Source organism: Galeopterus variegatus, unplaced genomic scaffold (assembly GCF_000696425.1).
Source record: "Galeopterus variegatus unplaced genomic scaffold, G_variegatus-3.0.2 Scaffold6667, whole genome shotgun sequence".
NCBI lineage: Eukaryota > Metazoa > Chordata > Mammalia > Dermoptera > Cynocephalidae > Galeopterus > Galeopterus variegatus.
This window is the reverse complement of record NW_007732778.1, coordinates 44,823-59,251: the sequence shown is the minus strand read 5'-3', so window position 1 is coordinate 59,251 and position 14,429 is coordinate 44,823. Positions and strand designations below refer to the sequence as shown.

At 37.5% G+C, this 14,429-nt stretch overlaps 1 protein-coding gene across 1 annotated transcript in view; it reads right to left on the bottom strand.

Annotated features, from left to right (window-relative positions):
• LOC103606541 (ubiquitin carboxyl-terminal hydrolase 32-like) overlaps positions 1–14,429 on the bottom strand; it is a 106,416-nt gene that overhangs the window by 62,792 nt on the left and 29,195 nt on the right. The window contains exons 3-5 of the mRNA XM_008591124.1: positions 13,384–13,489; positions 8,736–8,854; positions 1,966–2,125 (exon numbers count right to left, since the gene is read on the bottom strand). Of these exons, the coding sequence (XP_008589346.1) occupies positions 1,966–2,125; positions 8,736–8,854; positions 13,384–13,489 (385 nt within the window). The remainder of the gene's footprint in view (positions 1–1,965; positions 2,126–8,735; positions 8,855–13,383; positions 13,490–14,429) is intronic.

Here is a 14,429-nt window from a genome sequence, read left to right as displayed (position 1 = left end):
AACAAACCAACAAAAAAACAAAAAAAAAAAGGAAAAGAAAATCTGCCGGGCTGCGCTCAATGTGGTGGACAGCCCAGGGCTGCCCTCAAAATGAAGGACAGCACCAGATGGGGTGGTGAGAGAGCTTATATAGGGCACCAAGGGCCGGTTGATACTGTCAAGGAGGGGCATTATGCTAATGCTGAAGCTATGCAACCAGGGTGGAGAACTGCACCCTTATGAAAGCAAAAGGGTTTCTGTTTTGCAGAAGTCACAAGGCTTCACCTAAAGGGAAGAGGGGAGGGGTTTGGTGCTGGAGTGGAAGACAAGGCTGGTGGCTATTTTGTGCTTACTGTGTGCACAATGGCAGCAGTCATGTCCAACATCCATCAGGAAGTTTTTCCATCCACTGACCAATTCACCCTTCTCCTTGGCTATAAATCCCCATTTTGTCCTTGTATTTAAAGTTCAGCCTGATCTCTCTCCCCTGCTGCAATACTCTTATTACAGTACTCTTGAATAATGTCTTCCTTACAGTTTTAACAAGGGCCAGGATAATTTTTTCTTCAACACAACAAGGTATTCAAGTAAAGCAGTTACACTCTTGGCCAATATTAAAAAAAAATACTTCATCATACAATCATAAGTGAAAGTAAAAGTTCAACAGAATATCCATATGACTGAAAACTTAAATATTAAGGTAAATTAGATAACCTTACAGTGAATGTAAATTTTTTCTATATGAAAAATAATTTTTTTTTAAAGATTTTCCTATCTATATTAAAGACAAGGGCACTGAAAAGTAGCAGATTCAAGTTCACTACCTACTCATGCCAGAACTTATTAGTCAGAACTTCTGGTAACAAACGAATTGAAAATAAGAGAAAGTAGCTGGTGTGTAATTAGTAGCCAAGTTATAAGTCATATAAAGCAATAGATACAAATAGCACTTGACACCTAAGGTCCTCTATTCAGTCAACAAATATTTATTTCAGGCTTGGCAAAGGAAGAGAAGAAAAGAATAATAATATTAACTCTGTCTAAAAGGATCCTAGGATTTAGGAGAGATGACATGCACAAATAAACAGAATGCTAAAATAATTATAATACAAGGATGAAAGTGATTAATTCACTGAAGAAGATTACAAATAAGGTGTTATGAGAGTTCAAAGGAAGGAGAGATGATTTTTGATAGGAAGGCAAGGTTTCATGAAAAAAGGGGGGGGATATGTGAGTTAAGTCTTCAAGGATGACTAGGATTTAATAGGTAGAAGCAAAAGGAAAGGCATTGCAGTGTTAAGAAGTAGCATAAGCAATAGCAAAGTGTAGGTAGTTTTTTCTAACTACCAGAAAGAAGAACAGTAGATGTTAACACTCAGGCCTGTACAGTGGATTGAATAGTATCTCTGCAAAATTCGTGATTACCTGGAACCTTGGAATGTGGCCTTATTTGGAAATAGGGTCTTTGCAAATGTAATGAGTTGAGGATATTGAGGTGAAATTATTCTGGATTTAGGGTAGGCCCTAAATCCAATGACTGGTGTCCTTATAAGAGAAAAGGACACAGATACACAGAGAAAGCCACACAAAGACAGAGACACAAAATGGAGTTATGCTGCCACAAACCCAGGATGCTTGAGGTCACCAAAAACTGCAAGAGGCAAGGAAGGACTCTTCCCCAGGGATTTCAGAGAGAACACAGCCCCATTCAGTTTGATTTCAGTTGCTGGAAATGTGAGAGAGTAAATTTCTTTTATTTCAGTTTATGAATTGTGGTTAATTTGTTACAGCAGCTCTAGGAAACCAATATAACTTGGCTAAGGAAAATTCACACAGGGCTATGTTTTCCACCCTCCAGCATTTCATTTTATTATAGTTTGGAAGAATAAAACACTGACAAAAAATTTCTCTTTATAAGCATATTCCCATATTACCAGGCAATTACATTAAAAGGTGAACAGAAAACAATGAAATGCCATTACTTACAATGTGTGACTCCAGCCAGAGTTTGGTAGAATGTGGGAGTATCACTATCATCAGTGAGGGTAACATATACACCTCCAGATAGTAGCCAACGAGAGAAGGTAAAAGCATCTTTGTTTAGAAGAAGCCAGTTTCTAAACCTTTCATAGTTTACCTTTTCACCCTAAAATTAAACAACAAAACATGAGTTTAGTCAAATTTTAAGGTATCTTACTTGAAACCTGCACAACCTGAAATTTGCAATTAGTTGACATTTACCTTTAACTATTTATAAAGAAAGCATTATCTAAATTATACTACAGAGTGTATATGATTGGAAATCAAACTTTTAAAATATAGTTGTATTTCAGAACTTCTATTTGCATAAAATCTATATGCTATTTGCAAATTATTTCATCAGTTCATTAAAGCAGTCCACTGCCAATAATAAGCCATATTTTATTAGCTAAGGTATATCCCGAAATCAGTAAACTGCATTTATTTCAATATTTAATAAATCCAATTTTTCATTTGCCTTATCCCTCTTCTCTAGCACTCCTCAATCTGTCTGAATTAGCATATTTTCACTAAATTTGTACAGAATTAAAATGTTCTTTTAGATTTCATTTGCAAATTAAAAACAACTATTCAGGAGTCCCCCTAGAATGGAAAATCAGGATCCCAAAAGGCATCACTGAAAATATGTATTCACAAGTCGACTACAGTACAAAAAGAGGCAGACTGATTTCTACTTCTTTGCTTTGTTTCCAAGTATTTGTCTTGCTAAATCTCTGGAGAAAAAACTGTCAAGGCTAAAAGAGAGCATCACATGACTGTCCAAGTCAATCCCTTTGCTTGGAAGACAAGAGATTCTAGGTTTAGTGAGGGCCAGATGTTTCTATGAGAAGAAAGGAGAAGCAACTCACACGAAATACAATGAAGAATGACATTCAGGAACCTAGCAGCTATAATCTTAATAGAGATTTAATAGAGACATTAAAGGATACAATAACTTAAAAGAAATATGGTAGAAAAAATTTCTCCATTAGTTAGTGGCATCCTATTATGTACAGCGATATGCTTAGCCTAGTAATTTCAGATCGTTTAACATCAGTGCAATCTAAACAATCAAGAGGACCCTGACAGCCTTGTTTTTCCGAATAAAAGAATATGGCACTAAAACTTGTTGCAGGGACAGACACGTCATGAGGACATTACTAACATGTTTAGAGATTAAGGATCCTACCCACATTCTTTCTCTACCCCACATTTAGTCTAGAAAGAGACTTAGCAGTAGAAATTTCACCATGATGCAAGTTTTTACCCATGTTAATATCTCTGACATTGGATAAGTCCTAAAATCAACAGCATCCTTTAATTATAATTGGTGGCTTTTGGGCCAGCCCGGTGGCACACTGGAGAGTGCTCCCGCTGAGGGTTCGGATCCCATGTGGAGACCGGTACCCGCTCACTGGCTGAGCGTGGTGCGGGCGCAACACCGAGGGTTGCGATCCCGTTACCGGTCAGTAAAAAAGACAAAAAGGAAAAAAAATAATAATTGGTGGCTTTTTCTTAGTGGTTGTGATATTGTGAAATATATATTTATCTTCTGGTTTGCAGGCATACAACTCCTAAAATCTTTGAATCTCCAAAGTGATAAGTGTTTCTTTGTATGCTAATGAGTTGACTGAAGGCTGGTGGATCCTGGATTGCCTCAGGATGGGGGGTGAACACCAGAAAGACCCTGGAATGGAAGGTTGGGATTTTCAGTCCCACTCCCAGACCTCCCCGGAGGGAAGAGGGATGAGCTGAAGGCTGAGTCGATCACCAATGGTCAATGATTTAATCAATCATGACTATGTAATGAAGCTTCCATAAACACCCAAAAGGACTGGGTTCGGACATCTTCCGAATAGCTGAACACATGGAGGTTCCTTGAGAGTGGTGTACCCGGAGGGGGCATAAAATCTCCATGTCCCTTTCTACATACCTTGCCCTATGCATCTACTCCATCTGGCTTTTCATATGTATCCTCTGTAACATCCTTTATAATAAACCAGTAAATGTGTTTCCCTGACTTCTGTGAGCCATCCTAGCAAATTAATCAAACCCAAGGACAGGGTTGTGGGAACTTCAATTTATAGCAGGTCAGAAGTGCAGGTGACAACCTATTACTTGTGAGTGGATTATGAAGTGGGGGGCAGTCTTCTGGGACTGAGTCCTCAATCTGTGGGATCTGACACCATCTCCAGGTAGACAGTGTCAGAACTGAACTAACTGGAGGACACCAATCATGTCTGCTAAAGAATCTGCCAGAGAACTGGTTGCTAGTGAGGAGAAATCCCACTCACATTTTGGTGACCAGAGGTCACAGAAGTGATCAGTGTTCAAAGAGAAGAGTAGAAAAAGAAGTTTGTTCTCTTTTCAGAGTGGTATATAAAGGTGCTTCTTAAGACCAATGGCATCTTAGATTCAGTGAAATATGTTACTTTCAAAGGTTTCAGTGAGTCTAAGATGTCATCAATTATAAGATGCACCTTTACACACCACTAAGAAAGAAAAAAAGCTGCCAATTTATAATAAGCACTTCTACCACCCTCACAAATAGCTAATATCTGAGTGTTTACAATGTTCTAAGCACTGTTCTAAATATTTTACATATTAATTTAATCTTCAAAGGACCCTCTATAGGGACACTACTGTTTTTCCCATTTTACACAAGGGAAAACCAAGTCACCAAAAGAGTAAGTAATTTGCCCAAGGTTATACGGTGGCATAGAAAGGATTAAACCCAGGTAGTACAGCCTCCAAAGTCCCCGTGCTTTAGCTATATACCATACTCTGAGTGCCTGTCTTAGTGAAATATAAAGTAATCTCTGAAGTCCACCTGTGCTTTGGGAATCACTCTACATAATTGGTAGCACCAAATTTCCATCTGTCAAATCTGGTTTTTTATATTTTTGTGTCATGAATCTCTTCTAAAAAAGGAAGTAAAGGGAAAGTCTTCTTTTATAAGTTATCTAAGAAAAAATATTGTCAACACCAGAAAAGGCAATTAAAAATAAACAGACTCCTGAAACTGATACATCTTTGAAGAACAGAATAAAATACAGATTTCTACTTTATAAATAAACAACCCCCCCAAAAAAAAATTCAGCAAGAAAAAAACTTAATACCACTCTATGCTGAGTTTCATGTGTCAAGACTAATAATAAAGCATAAGATAGAAAAAGCTGAGACCCATGTCACTTAACTCTAGGTCCTAGGTTCACCCTTTTACCTAAAGTGCTTCTCTTTTTATAGCTTTTTTTTTTTCCTTAAGGATGGAAAAATAACATAAAGCATTGTTAGGGAAGGTCTGAATAAACCTATTCAAGTATAAATAAAGTGGTATTAAAATATGGCAACTTGGATAGCAAGGGCCTGGGTGCAGTCACCAGACACCTTACTCAGAAATTAGAGCATGTAAATACATCAAATAGTTGAATCAGATAACATCAGCCTATTTACAGTGTTGGTTTTTTAGCAACCATAGGTATCTAATAATTCAAATACCTGAGGCTTCCAAAACTTAGCTTTGCATTTCTTTTCTCTTCCAAAGATCTTGTCATTAAAAATAACACCAACCCAGGCATTTACTATAATAGTCTTCTGATCTTTTTATTATAATAAGTCTTCTATTTCCCATAATTGCAATTTTAAGCATTCTAGCATCATGACTCTAGTGATTTTTGAACACAACAGGACCTACACCAATGACCTACCTCCACATTGCCAAATCTAATGATCACTTTTCAGTGATCAAGGTTCAACTCACTTGACCTTTCAGTGTATTTGACATAGCTGAGATTTCCTTCCTTCTTGAAACACTCATCACTTGGCTTCCAGGACACTACTCTTGGTAATCCTCTTACCTCACAGGCCATTCCTTATTCTCCTGCCTTGATTCCTCTTTATCTTGCCAATCTCTAAACATTGGAGTACAGGACCCATTCTTCCAATCTATTTTCTAAACTTGCTCCTAGATGATCTCATTCTTACCTATAAGCCAACAAGTTCTTTCCCATGAACAACAGACTAATATGTCTAAAAGCACAGTTGACAACTCCACTTGAATGTCTACTAGGATCCTCAAATTTAATTAAATCTCTCTTGATATCCCACCCTCAAATGTCCTTCTCCAGTTAACAATCTCAGTTAATGGCAACTCCATTACTTTACTAAATCAGGCCAAACACATTACTCATCCTTCACCTATTCTTTCTGTCACAGCCCATAATCAAAACAAGAAAAGATTCTGTCAAAACACCTTCAAAATAAATGCAGAATCTAAAAACCTCACTGCTACTCCATGATCTAAATGAATATCACCTATTACCTGGATGATTCAGACACCTAAATTGGATTCTGTTCAGCTCACTTTCTACTAAGATTCAAAGTGATCATCTTTAAAAACAAAAACACCTTATATTATGTTATTCCTCTGCTCAAACCCTCTAATGGTTTCCATCTCACTCCGGGTAAAAGTCAAAGAACTCACATTGTATTGTCCTATAGGGTCATATATAATCCACCTCCCACTCCCCAATAACCCCTGTAACTTCATTTCCTTCTATTCCTTGCTCATTCCACTCCAACTAAATTGGCCTTTTTACTGTTGTTAGGACATTCTAAGCACACTCCCACCTCAGGACCTTTGCTGTATTCTCTTCATGGAAGGTGGTTCCCCCAGATATCTTCATGGTTTTCTCTCTCTCTTGCTGTAAATATTTTGCTCAAAATGCACTTTTTCTGACAGATCTTTCCTAACCATCCTATATAAAATAGCAACACTCAGCTGCCTGCTCCCTATCGCCACCTGTTCCCTTTATTCTACTTTATTTTTCCCTATAGCACTATCACCTAATACATGTGCCTGTTATTGTGCCTGAATTTTAGAGAACTGGGTGGCCAACCACATTTAGTTCCCATCTACAGAATGGGAGTATCTACACAAACCTTATGTAAAGGAAAAAATATACATTCTCCCTGAAAAAGAGTAAAGGGTATTAATGCATTTGACATCTCTGTGAAAAAAATCCAATTAATCAGGTTTGCAAAGATTAGATTACTTTTTTCTCTGACCAGCAAATTTTTTTATTAATGTATTTTTTTTATTTTTCCCCAGGTCCCTGTGTCATTGACCAGCAAATTTGTATTATAAGAAAAAACAAACAATCCATAGTCCAGTTTGTCTTAAAGTACTGAAATACTATCACAGCAATTTCCAGTCAAAATGTCAGAACCAAACATGCAGAAAGCCCATCCTTTTGCACCCCACACATAAAAATGCTGCATAAGGGCCGGCCCGGTGGCGCACTGGAGAGTGCGCTGCTTGGGAGTACAGTGGCGCTCCCGCCGAGGGTTCGGATCCCATGTGGAGACCGGTTCCCGCTCACTGGCTGAGCGCAGTGCGGGCGCAACACCGAGGGTTGCGGTCCCATTGCCGGTCCCCGGTACGGGCGCGACACCGAGAGTTGCGATCCCGTTACCGGTCAGTAAAAAAGACAAAAAGGAAAACAAACAAACAAACAAACAAAAATGCTGCATAAAATGTAACAAACACCATAACTACCACCATGCACAATCAAGTTCAAGAGCAAGACAGGGAAATCATCAGGTGCTATCAACACAAAAGAAACTTAAAGCCAGAATGGTAAGAAGCTAAAGATAGACCACAGAGATATTAGAAGCATACATATACATACTGACCATCAACAATCAATGCCTATATAGTCAGGAAGGTATAGCTAAACTCCCTGAATAAAACCAACAGCAGTGAAGGACTGTCACACTGGTGAAATGAAAGAGGGTCAGACAGACACCCAAAAGAAACTGGGCAGCAATAAGTGCTGCATGACAGGATCAGAAACTTCTTTTTTTTTTTTTTTTGTCTTTTTCGTGACTGGTAAGGGGATCGCAACCCTTGGTGTGGTGTCGCCCACACCGCGCTCAGCCAATGAGCGCACCAGCCATTCCTATATAGGATCCAAACCCGAGGCGGGAGCGTCGCTGCGCTCCCAGCGCAGCACTCTCCCGAGTGCGCCATGGGGTCGGCCCAGGATCAGAAACTTCTAAAGGAGATTTTACTCTACCATCTCTAGGGACTTTTCACATATTAGTAGAACTCTGAAAAGAAAAATAAGAGAATTTTCTCTGTTAAAGATACATATTTTCTATTGTTTGTTTCTATTGTTTTCTATTGTTTCTAATGCTAAAGATAAGATGAAAATATATTATTTTTTAAAACAGACAAAAGTAACAATTTTTTAACCCAAATATTTCACTGTACAAATCAACTAAGTAAAATAAATGATAAAATAGGCCTTAATGAAATAGATAACAGAATAGCTCAAGGCCAACAAGTGACATACCAATATATTCATCCCTACAAGTGACATACCAATATATACATCCCTACAACGTGAGCATTGTTTCAGGTTCTTGCAGGACCACGTGTGTGTGCACGTGTGTTGATGTGTGTTGGTGTGAGACTGTAGGTCTGTGTTTTATTATAGTATAAGTATTAAGTCATCTTTACAGCAGAATTGGAAATTTTCACATTCACAAATATAGCAGTAATGAGAGTCATGGACCTTTGAGTATAGCACATAGTTGAAAGATCAATCATTAAATACAAAATGTCAAGAATATTCTGCACATAAACATCTATTCATCATAGCTGAACTTATTACACAACTAAGAGTTAATACTTTGTCGACAGAAAGGGATGAAATGTGAATCTTTAAATATACCTCTGAGAAACACTTCCTGAGTGTATCTGGGACTTTACCATCCACCACATGGAGCATTCTTTCCATTTCTTCTCGTACAACATAACTCCCAGATTCATTTGAAAAAAGACTAAAAATGTCTAAGGAGAAAGAAAATAGGATAAATTAATCTCAACATAGGTCAAATATACCTTAGTAGAAGTAGGGAGAGAAGAAAAAGGTACCAACAACTGAGTGATTACTAGGGCCGAGAACTTCATAAATATAATTTAATTTATTCCTCAGAATAACCCAGCAACATAAATTAAAAAACAGCAATGTGATATCATTTCAAACATACCAAATTTGCAAAAATACTTAGGTGTGACAATACCATGTGTTAGCAAAGACTGAGAGAAAATAGGACCTCATATACATTGATAATGGAAGTATTAATTACTGCAACCACTATGGAGAGTAATTTGCCAAAATCTAGTAAAGTCGAAGATGCAAGCCAGAAATACTCTTATACCTGTGTACAAGATACTAGATGTTCACTGGAAGATTGTTTGCAAGAGCAAAAATTAGAAAAAAGATAAATGTCTGTCAACAACAGGTAAATGAGATACACACACACACACACACACACGAAATACTATACAGATGCTCCTACACTTACGATGGGATTATGTCCCAATTAAAATAAATGAACTATGTTTCAAGATAGATAAATGTCTAAAAACATAACATTTGGAAAAAAGCAAATTACAAAGTAATCTGTATGGAATACTATTTATTAAAAAGTTTAAAACCAGCAAAATAGTTGGAGATATATTTAAGGATATATAAACATGTTCTGAAATGTATAAACCTGCATGAGGAATGAAAGATCACCAAATTCATGAGAGTGGTAACCACTATGAAGGGAAAAATAGGAATGGGATCATAAAGGGATACAAAGACAGCCTTACCTTAGTTATACTACTTTTTAAAAATCAAGAGCTGGGACAAACACAACACAACATTAAGAAATAATAAAGCTGGATGGAAGTACATAGTATACATATGTCTGAAATACTGTTGTTATGAGTTGAACTGTATCCCCCAATAGATAGTACCTGTGAATGTTAGCTTATTTGGAAATAGGGTCTTTGCAGATATAATGTTAAGATGAGTTCATTAGGGTGAGACCCAATCTAATATGTCCTTATAAGAAGAGAAAACAGACACAAAGGGAAGAAAGCCATGTGATGAGAGAGGCAGAGATTGGAAAGATGCAGGTGAAAGTCAAGGAAGGTCAAGGATTGATGGCCATTAGCAGAAGTGAGGAAGAAGAATTTTCCCCAATAGGTTTTACAGGAAGCATGACTCTGCTGACACTGATTTTGGACTGCTAGCCTTCAGAACTGTGAGATAATAAGTATCTGTTGTTTTAAGCCACCCAGTTTGTGGTGCTTTGTTATGTATGGCAGCCGTAGGAAACTAAGACAATCGTACAGTCAAAATAAAGAAACTTAAAAAATATGTTTGTGTTTGTGACCCAGAAAATTGTTATTTTCAGTTACTGCTGCCTGGAGCCAGTTTATGTGTGTTTTGGTGGAGGGATGCTAATTTGGAAAAACCAGGATGACACTTATATTCCAATAGATAAAATAGGGTTTATGGAAATATGTTAATTATTTTGATTATGTTAATGGTTTAGTGGGTAAATACATATGTCAAAACATATCAAAATGTATACTTTATATACATGTATTTTATTGTATATCAATTATACTTCAATAAGACTGGTTTTTAAAAAAAAAATTTAAGAAAAAAAAATGATTAAGTGAGCTAGTTAGCTCACTTGACAAGAAGCACTGTGCTGATAACTCCAAGGTCAAGGGTTCCAATGCCCTTACCAGTCAGCTGTCAAAAAAAAAAAAAAAAAAAAGGATTAAGAAGAACAGAATAGGGCCGGCCCGGTGGCGCACTGGATAGTGTGCTGCTTGGGAAGCGCAGCGGCGCTCCCGCCCGAGGGTTCGGATCCCACATGCAGACCGGTTCCCGCTCACTGGCTGAGCGAGGCATGGGAGCAGCGCCGAGGGTTGCGATCCCGTTGCCGGTCCTGGTCTGGTACGGGGGCGACACTGAGGGTTGCGATCCGATGCCGGACACGGAAAAAGACACACACACACAAAAAAATAAAAAATAAAAAATAAAAAAAAAAAGAAGAACAGAATAGATTCAGGAGCAAGAGAGAAGATTCTGAGAGATTTAGAAGAAGCAGTCCAAAGGCAGTATCTTAGTCTGCTTAACTACTGCAACAAAATACTATAAACTGGGTGGCTTATCATAGTTCTGGAAGGCTCAGAAGTCTAAGATCGGGCCGGCCCGGTGGCACACTGGAGAGTGCGCCGCCTGGTAGCGCGGCAGCGCTCCCGCCGAGGGTTCGGATCCCATGTGGAGACCGGTTCCCGCTCACTGGTTGAGCGTGGTGCGGGCGCGACACCTAGGGTTGCGATCCTGTTACCGGTCAGTAAAAAAGACAAAAAGGAAAAAAAAAAAAGAAGTCTAAGATCAAGGAGCAAGCAAATTTGGTGTCCAGTAAAGGCCCACTTCCTGGTTCATAGATGGCTATCATTGTATCCTTATATGGCAGAAGTGGCGAGGGGTCTCTCTAAGGCCTCTTTCATAAGCGTATTTAATCCTATTCATGAAGCATTTAGTATTAGCCATCATGACCTAATCACCCTCCAAATGCAACACCTCCTAAAATCACATTGGGAGTTAGGATTTCAACACATGAATTTTGGGGGAACACAAACATTCAGACCATAGCATGCAGACTAGAAAAGGAAGGAGGAAGAGAGTGAAACCCAGCATCCAGTGACCAAGAATAAAAATCTCAGAATTTTTGAAGCAAAATTTTGCATTCCGTGGATATAAATGGCTGCCAATGCTTCTCCTGGGAAACCTTCAATTAAATTAACAGTGCTTACTAATGCTTTTGGTAAGAGCAGATTTGTCTTTGGGGAGCTCAAAGAAAAGAATGAGGGGACAAAAAACATTATAAACAATTAAATGAATGAATAAAAAATAAGTAAATAAATCCATATACTAAGAAACACAGGTGGACACTGATCAACTAAGATTATCTTCCCTCTCATGTTTAGAAGGGTAAATGATGCCTTCTCATTATAGCACTTCCATGCTTAGTAAGATTGAAAGGTAATGGATGAGGTGCCAACCTCTTCTAAGCTGAGATAATTCACCTAATAAAATTAATTTCTGAAATTAAAAGTAAAACATTAAAAGAATTAAGCCTTTTACCAAGAATTTGTATACAACATTATCAAGTATGTAAACTTTTGGTTTTCTTTGTGAAGAAACGAATAGACTACTAAGTCTGTCATCAGACTTTTAAATAACAGCTTTATTGAGCTATAATTAACATCCCATAAAAGTTACCCTTTTAAAGTGTACAATTCCTTGATTTTAGTATATTCACAAGGTTGTGAAACCATCACCACTATCTAATTCCAGAACATTTTCATCAACCTCCCCAAAAAACCCTATCCCATGAACAGTCACTTTCCATTTCCCTCTCCCTGAGCTCCTGGCAACCACTAATCTACTACTTTCTGCCACCATGAATTTGCCTAATTTGGAAATTTCACATAAATGGAATCATATAATATGTGGCCTATTATGACTAGAATCTATTACTCAGCAAAATGTTTTCAGGTTCATCCATGTTGTAGCATGAATCAGTTACTCTATTCCTTCTTATTATAGAGTAATATTCCATTATATGAATATAACACCATTTATTTATCCATTCATCTGTTGATGGACATTAGAATTGTTTCCACTTAGTGACTGACAGAATTCGGATATGCTGTCCCTGCCAAAACTCATGTGGAAATCTGATCCCCAATGTGGCAATACTGGAAGCTGTTTGAGTCATGGGGGCAGGTCCCTCATGAATGGATTAATGCTCTCCCTGGGGAGTGAGGGTCCTGAGTGAGATCTCAACTATTAGTTCCCGTGAGAGCTGTTGTTTAAAAGACCCTGGCACCTCCATTCTCTCTCGTTTCCTCTTGCCATGTGATCTGCTTGTACCCGCCAGCTGCCTGCCACTTTCCACCATGAGTAGAAGCAGCCTGAGGCCTGTGCCAGACGCAGCTGTCCCAGAATCACAAGCCGAAAAAACCTCTGTTCTTTGCAAATTACCCAGTCTCAGGTATTTCTGTTATAGCAACACAAACGGACTAATACAGTTGTGAACATGGGTTGTTTGTGAATATATGTATTAAATTTTCTCAGTTATATACTTAGGAGTGGAATTGCTGGGTCATATGGTATCTCAATGTTTAACAGCTTGAGGAACTGCCAAACTGGTTTCCAAAATGGTTGCACTATTTTTATTCCCACCAGCTAGCTATGTGTGAAGGTTATAATTTTTCCACATCTTCGTCAACACTTATTATCTTTTCTATTTTAGCCACTCTAGTGGATATGAACTAGTTTTAATTTACACTTCTTTAATGCCTAATTATGTTGAGCATTTTTTTCAAGTTCTTATTGGCTATTTGCATATCTTTAGAGAGATGCCAATTCTAATCCTTTGCCTGTCATCAAAATTTTGAGGGAAATTATGCTACACACAAACATGGTATTATCATTTTGAGATAACAAAAGTACTCACATCTTGCTTTCTCTTCATCTCTGCCTCTTGTAAGAAGGACAAGTCCAACTATTAAGTTATTGAAGTGTAGCCCTTTGGACGTTCCACCAAATGAACAATAAATCACCTAAAAGAAAATGATAAAGCAAATCTTAGGAGATGTTCTAGTTGTTGAGGAATTTGAGGTGGGTATCACCATTAACAAATCTTGTTTTCATCTCCAGAGAAGGCCGTGGTAAATTTTTTATCATTTATTTATTTATTTATTTATTTATTTTCTGGTAAATTTTAGAGAAATGATGTTAAGTTTCTCCCTGCTCTTCCTCCTTTGCATCTTATGCATTCAGCCGAGAATATACTGCATCTACTCTAAAAAACATATATTAGAGGCTCACACAACTGAATACTTATCATTTCTCTGTGGAGTTTTTAACAAGGTCCAAGAGGATAAAGGTCCTCCTTCAATAACCACAATAATGTGATAAGGATTTTGTACAATTACAGAACTTCCTTCAACCTCAGTAAAACTTATACAACATTATTTTCACTGGGAAACAAGACACTCTCTGAAGTGTTGAGAAATACAAAGAGACCTGAAAAAAATTATTTTACATTTTCAAAAATGAGTAAGTGGTATAGTAAATCAGAATTAAAGAAGAAAAATTATGCATAAGAAAGGATCAGCAACAACAATCACTATAAATTCATTCACTCATTTGATAATTCTTTGTTGAGTGCCTAGTACCTGCCATGCAGAATTTTTGTCAGAAAAATGCATGATTAAAGAATAATTCAAGAAATAAAACTTAAATGGCCAATATGAAAACTGAAAATATATATTCATCAAATAATATTTATAAATATATTTAATAACACTGACAACTGGTGCCATAAACTATATACCTCTAGTGCCATTGATAGCTCAACCTAGTAAACAAAAACTAGCCAAGGGAAATGGCTCCAGATTAGAACATAAAAAATATAAAAAACCAGAACACACACTTTGTGGAATAACTATTTCTTTTTTTTTTTTTTTTTCCTTTTTGAGACTGGCCGCACCGCGCTCA